This window comes from Fukomys damarensis, unplaced genomic scaffold (genome assembly GCF_012274545.1).
Source record: "Fukomys damarensis isolate Sample0158 unplaced genomic scaffold, DMR_v1.0_HiC HiC_scaffold_33, whole genome shotgun sequence".
NCBI classification, from domain to species: domain Eukaryota; kingdom Metazoa; phylum Chordata; class Mammalia; order Rodentia; family Bathyergidae; genus Fukomys; species Fukomys damarensis.
The window spans coordinates 51692781-51699884 of NW_022900945.1; the positions used below are offsets into that span (position 1 = coordinate 51692781).

The 7104-nt window shown below is 43.4% G+C and overlaps 1 protein-coding gene across 2 annotated transcripts in view; it reads right to left on the reverse strand.

Moving 5' to 3' along the window:
• Anp32e (acidic nuclear phosphoprotein 32 family member E) overlaps nt 1-7104 on the reverse strand; it is a 31497-nt gene that overhangs the window by 16465 nt on the left and 7928 nt on the right. Inside the window, exons 1-2 of one of the 2 annotated variants that reach the window (XM_010616385.3) lie at nt 611-677; nt 270-389 (exon numbers count right to left, since the gene is read on the reverse strand). In XM_010616385.3, the coding sequence (XP_010614687.1) occupies nt 270-323 (54 nt within the window). In that variant the 5' untranslated portion in view covers nt 324-389; nt 611-677. Of the gene's footprint in view, nt 1-269; nt 390-610; nt 678-7104 lie in introns of those variants that run through there. The other variant, XM_033758133.1, reaches the window with a different exon arrangement.

Here is a 7104-nt window from a genome sequence, read left to right on the forward strand (position 1 = left end):
CGCGCTTCCCGCCCCCACGAGGCCGGGGCGCCCGACTCCATGAGCGCGAAGCCCCCTCGCACACAAAAACGCCCCTAGAAACTTAAGCCCTTCGCCATTTTAAGTAGACGAGCTTAATGATTTGAAACTTGAAATTACACATTTTCTCCAGTCCCACACTAGGTAGGAATTAATTTGTTAGCCGGCCCCACACCGATCAGGGCCCCCCAGAAATACAACCTCGGAATACAGGGCTGGTGGGGAAGGGGTTGGGGGCTGAGTCATCTCACCTCCTCCGGGGCTCTGTTCCTTAACTCCAGGTTAATCCTCTTCTTCATCTCCATGTCCTCCTCCTGCTCTTCTGCTACTACTCTCCTTTCTCCTTTCCTGCTGTTCCCACTACCCCAACCCTAAAATTTTTGAAAATCCAGAAATGAATGAAAAGAATCGCAAATATAAACGCCCACTACCACCAGATAGGTGTGGGGGAGAAATAAAAGAACAGCAAATGGAGTCCACGGAGTTGGGACTCTTAACTCGTCTGCCCCCACCTCCTTGTCCACAGACCCGCGCGCGCACTCACACGCACGCACACACACACACGCACACACACACACACACACACACACACCCGCAGCTCCTTCCCCTTCAATGGCTTCTCAGAGACTGAGCCTCCATGACACGGCACCGCCAACCCCCTGGCCTACTCTCCACCCACCTCCCGAACGTATTGGTGGATTCTTTATCGTCGCACTATGCCATTGGGTTAGATAAGTGTCTATCAGCCTTCAGGGAGGACCTGGACTAGAAACTCTGTGCCTATTGGCTATGACCAAGCGCGCAGTTAACTCCGATAGGTCCATAAGGTTGTACGTCCCGGCGAAATGATTTTGAATCCCAGTAGCCCCCCTCCTTTTCTTTGTGTGGTTGGCGCGCTTTCCCCAGGCAGTAGGACGGTTTTGAAGTCTATTGGACTTGTTTTTGTTTGGGGGGTTTTGTTTGTTTTCCTGGTTTAGTGTCAAGGGGAGAGAGAAGGTATCATTCCTTGTCCAGGTACCATGCTGGTAACTCAGCTCCCATCACACACCAGCTCTTGGCCTCTGCTTTGCAGCCAAGGTGCGCAGCAGCGTTCACATCGCATGGCACGCGTGCCTCCGTGGCACTGCCCTGCTGGGGACCACGACCTCTCACAGGCTGGCCTTCCGCGGCGCAGAAGCAGAGCCGGGGAGAAAATGGTGTTTTAACTTCCACCATGAAAGACAACGACGTTTGTAAGCGGTTGGGTGAAGCCTGTAAGTTGGGGACCTTTAAATAAAACTATCCCGGAGGAACTGTTCCTGAGGAATTGTGGCCGACAATGAACACTGAGGCCTCAGGGGTAAAACAACGCTATCCTACTGAAAGTCAGACATTAATTCACATAGGAACCGTACAGAGATGCCTCTCCTTTCTAATTTCTTTGCTTGGTTTCCATAGAAATCTTTACATGCAGTGCGTTTTTTGTTATTTGTTTTTACCGTGGCAGTTTATTAAAGGTAGGGAAAAACAGAAGGGTAAGGGGAAAACGGGATCTGCAGAGCGAGTTTGGGCCAAGTAAAAAGGGAGGAAAAGCTAAAATACACCCTAGAGCCCAGTGCGCTTTTAAAAGCCTGACTTTGGGTTTTTCACCAGGGACTCCTTGCACCTCCATTCCTACTCCCACACCGAGAAACAAATAGGTTTACACTTAATAATAATATAAATCACAACACAGCCGGCCATGAGGGCACATGCCTGTAATCCCAGCACTTGGGAAGCTGAGGCAGGAAGATCACCGGAAGTTCAAGGCCAGCCTAGGCTAAAGAGTGAGAGAGCCTGTCTCCAAACCGTCCCCCACACCCCACCCCATATCTCTCTCTCTCTCTCTCTCTTTCTCTCTCTGTCTCACACACACACAGAGGCACAGACCTCTGGGAAACTTCTAAAGACTTAGTTTTGTTTGTTTTAGTGTAAACAATGATAATGGAAGCCAGTATGTTATGCAGATTTAGCCACAATAGAGTGAGAAACAGGTCAGATAAGAATTTAAAAGCCCAAGGGAATTAAAAAAAAAAAGGAGGAAGGGAAGGAAGTAGAGGAAGAGGAGTAGAAAAAGAGAAGAAGAGGAAGGAGAAGAAAGAGGAGGAAAAAAGTGGAAGAGGAAAAGAAGGAGCACATTTTAGTAATAGCCTGGGAACAAGTCCTGAATTCTGATTCTACAATGTGCCACTTTGAGTTCTGGAATGATATCCCAGAGAGTTTGGGGAAGGAGATTCCCTGATTGATTTAGGAATCACATGCCAGTGATGGCAGAAACCATGAGAAAAATAAGATGGCCACAGACCTCTACAGTAAGATTATCAGTCAAAGGAGAACAAAACACAGTGGAGGAGAAAAAGAAGGAGAAACTGTCTTCCAAAGAACTCAAGGAAACAGAATAGGTAGAGAAGAAAAAACAAAGAAGAGATAATTGTTGAGGTTGAATAGTAGGTTTTAAAGGATGGGAGGGGTAGCTTGGTGGTGCATCACCTTTATTCCTGGTACAGGAAATGGTAAATAAATGAGGGAGGAGTTAGGCTGGGCGTAGTGGCCCACGCCTGTAATCCCAGCAAGCCTGAGCTGCCTAGTGAGACCCTGCTCAAACTACCAAAAGAAAAAAAAAAAGTAAATTATGTAGGTTAAATGATAGGGCTTTTGGCAAGGCGTGGTGACACATGCCTGTAATCCCAGCACTCAGGAGGCTGAGGCAGGAGGATCGCTATGAGTTCGAGACCAGCCTGTGCTACACAGTGAGTTCCAGGTCAGTCTCACTACATAGTGAGACCCTGACTCAAAAAAAAAAAAACCCAAAAACAAACAAATTCAGTCCCAAGGCTAGAAGGGTGATAACTATTTGAAAAAAAAAGATAAACATATAAACATACAAGGGGGATATTGAAAGTCCCTACAGGGATGAATATACCCACCCCTAGCTGGTGGATAATCCTACCAGCAGACAGCCTTTACAAGTGACTCCCTTGGCTGAAGAAATCGTCTTGTTCAAGGTTACACCTCCCTCTGGGGTCCCCCACATCCAGTGATTAATCAACACAGACTTACAAAGGTCCAGCCTGCTATTTTGCCTCGACTAGTGGTGGTGAACCTATGGTACCCATGCCACAGCCTGCTATTCGTCGCTGAAACCTCCAGAAGGTTTGCCATCACTGGCCTAGACCTGCACAAACTCCGAAGGGTCATCCCAACTGCAGAGTGTACCCGGTCAACTGAAGCCTTGTTATGGCTGCACTCCTCCCTGTTTAAGGCTGCTTTTTTTTCCTCTTCCTTCTCCTCAGTATTGGTATCGCCCAATAATAAACGTCCTGAATGTTATTCCCGCCTCTCTGAAAACCTCAACAGGTGGCAGTGGCTCTCTCCAAATCCCAAACCTCTGGGAAAACCCAAACTAACCAGTTGGAGAGGGCACATGGAGAGGCCTTGAGAAGACTTGATGAGATTGACAGGTGCCCGACCAGTACCAGCTTCTCTGGCTCTCGCCTTTTCCAACTCCAGCCACATCTGACCATAACCACATGAGAGATCCTGAGTAAGAACCACCCAGCTGAGCCCATCCTAAATTCCTGGGCCACAGAACCCACGAGAGATTTTTAAAATTATCATCGTTGCTATAAGTATCTGAGTTTAGACCTGTTGTACAGTAACAGTACTTAGAACAACGCCCTGGCACAGGATTGCTTGGGATGAAGGCTCTAGTGCCCTTTTGTTCTGTGAGGTGAGAGGTTGCAGTCACTGCACTATTTTTGGTTTTGCGCATGCTATACTTCTAACTTAAAATGATGTTACTTTCTCCGGATTCTCAGCAATTAATAAAGGTTCTACTCGTTTAGCATTTATCCTATGCTGCCCTGCAGTATATTGAACGTGATAGTTGATTCTGGTTTGTCCCAAACATATTGGAATTTCCTGCAGAGAGACTACGACCACGTCACTACTTTGGGTCCTTCTGGAATTCCTCACGAGACTTGGCACAGTGCTGGCCCTATGCTGAGTACACGATGCATGTTTAATAACTGTACCCAGTGGTAGTGGCAAGTGCCTATAATCCCAGCACTCAGGAGACCGAGACAGGAAGATTGACATGAGTTCGAGGGCTACATAGTGAGTTCAAGGCCGACTTGGACAACATGGTGAGACCTTGTCTCAAAAAAAGAAAAAACCCAAATTTATAATTAGGGCTCAAATAACATTCAGTTAAATTCATACTCCCATTGGGAAATTTGTTAAAATCGGGTGATACTTTCTTGGCGAACATGTAATGAAGAAAGAGTTAAAGATAATTGAGAATTGCTCTTTCTCTTAACCTTTTTTTTTGGTTTTGTGAGACAGGGTCTCACTGTGTAGTTGAGACTGACCTGGAATTCACTACGTAGCCCAGGCTGGTCTCGAACTCAGCGATTCTCCTGCCTCAGCCTCCCGAGTGCTGGGATTACAGGCGTGTGCCACCACACCCGGTCTCTTAACCTTTTTTTTGAAGCAAAACATTTATTAGTATATTTTAGATATATGTAATGAAAATATTTATCATAAAGAATTTGCACCTGTACATGCTATTTCATGGTGCTTCTTTTTTTCCCATTCCTCTTCCTCCTTTGGACCCCTCTTCCCTTCCTCATTTACAGAAGCTTTGTTTCCATTTTCTGTTTCTATTCTCTTTTCTTCTTGTGCCTTATTTCCTTACCCCACCCCATCTTGTTCATTCCACTTCTCATTTGAACAGTTTCTTCCCATTTTCCAGCATCTCATATACATTTTGGGCCTCATTTGCATTTTTGGTTCTCACACCAGAAAAACGATGCCGTATTTAAATGTGTGTCTGATTTATCTCACTTAATATGCTCTCAAGGTGCATCCATTTAGGGAGAAAATTTTTCCCACACCGTGTGTTGTCTCTTCACTCTGTTGGTGGTTTCCCTTGCTGTGCAAAAGCTTTTTAATGAGAGGCGGTCCCAGCTGTTGATTCTTTGTAGTATTTCCCATGCAGTCTGGGTTTTGTTCAAGTCTTTGCCTACTCCTGTGTCCTCAAGCGTTCTACCTAATCTCTCTTGGAGCAGATTTAGAGTTTCTGTTTTAATATTTAGATCTCTGATCCATTTCAATTTCAGTTTAGTGCATGGTCAAAGATATGAGTCTAGTTTTAATCGTCAGCATGTAGAAAGCCAGTTTTTTTTTCAGGCCCATTTATTTAAAAGATTGTCTTTCCTCCAGTGAAAGTGTTTGGCTCCTTTGTCAAAGATAAGATAGCTGAGAATGTTTGGAATTGTTTCTGCATCTTCTAATCTGTTCCACTGATCTGCTGTTTTTATCAGAAACGTGCTGTTTTTATCACAGTTGCTTTGTAGTATAATTTCAGGTCAGGGATTGTGATACCCCCTGCCTTGCCTTTGTTACCCAGAATTTCTTTTACTATTCCAGACTTTTTTTCTGGTTCCAAATGAATTTTAGGATTGTTTTTTCTAATTCTGTGAGATATGCTGTTGGTATTTTGATTGGGTTTGCATTAAATCTATATAACAATTTTGGAGGTATGGCTGTTTTCACTACATTGGATCTATTTACCCAAGAATAAAGGATAGTTTTTCATTTTCTGATATCCTCTTTTATCTTCTTTTTAGAGTACTGTAGTTTTCAATGTAAAGGTCTTTTACTTCCTTCATTAGATTGAATCCGAGTTATTTAATTTTTTTAGATGCCATTGTGAAAGTTGTTGTTTCCCTAATTTCTCTCAAAGTGAGTTTGTTATTTGTGCACAGGAATGCTACTGATTTTTTTTTTTTAACTGGGGAATGAACTCAGGACCTTGTGCTTGTGAGGCAGGCCCTAGCGCCACTGAGCTAAATCCCTGGCCTTGCTACTGATTTTTGAGTGTTTACTTTGTATCCAGCTATGCTACTTAATTTGGTCATTAGAACTCTTTTGGTGCAGTTTTTGGGGTCTTCTATGTAGAGTATCATGTCATCCACAAGTAATAATAATTTAACTTCCTCCTTTCCTAGCCTTATTCCTTTTATTTCTTTCTCTTATAATTGCTCTGGCTAGTGTTTCCAGAACTATATTTAATAAGAGTGATGACAGTAAACATCTTTGTCTTGCTCCTGATTGCACAGTAAAACTTTTCAGGTTTTGTCCATTTAGTACCTTGTTGGCTGTTTATCAGATTGAGATCAAGACCACCTATTCCAATTTTTATCATGAATAAGTGTTGGACTTTGTGAAAAGCTTTTTCTGCATCTATTGAGATGATCATGATTTTTGTCCTTGGCCCTATTAATATGATGTATTACATTTATTGATTTGTGTATGTTGAACCATCCCTGCACCCCTGGGATGAATCTGACTTGGTCATGATGTGTGATCTTCTTGATGATTTGCTGCATTCTGTTTGCCAGTACCTTATTGAGGATTTTTGCATCCATGTTCATTAGGGAGACTGGCCTGTAGTTCTCTTTTTTGGTTGGATGGATCCTCCTCTGGTGTCTGTATCAGGGGTAACGCTTTCTTCCAGAAATGAATTTGGGAGTATCGCTTCCCTTTCAATTTCTTTAAAGAGTTTGAGAAGTAGCAGCATTAGGTCTATTCTAAATTTCTTGTAGAATTCAGCAATGAATCCATCAGGGCCTGGGTTTTCTGTTTTTGTTTTTCTTGGTAGGTTTTTACATCTTTATTTTATTTACACCTTTAATTTCATTGGCTGACATTGGTTTATTTAGAATTTTAATGTCTTCTTGATTCAGCTTTGGTAATTCATATGTGTCTAGGAATCTGTCCATTTCTTCTGTGTTTTCCTTCTTATTAAAATACAGATTTTCACTGGGCGTGGTGGCGCACACCTGTAACCCTAGCACTTGGGAGGCTGAGGTAGGAAGATTGCTGTGAGTTCGAGACCAGCCTGGGCTACAAGTGAGTTCCAGGTCAGTCTCAACTACATAGTGAGACCCTGTCTCAAAAAACCAAAAACACAACAGATTCTCAAAGTAGATATTGATGATCTTCTGGATTTCTACAGGATCTGTTGGGCTGCTGGGGTTTCACCCTTTTCATTCCTTTTTTTTT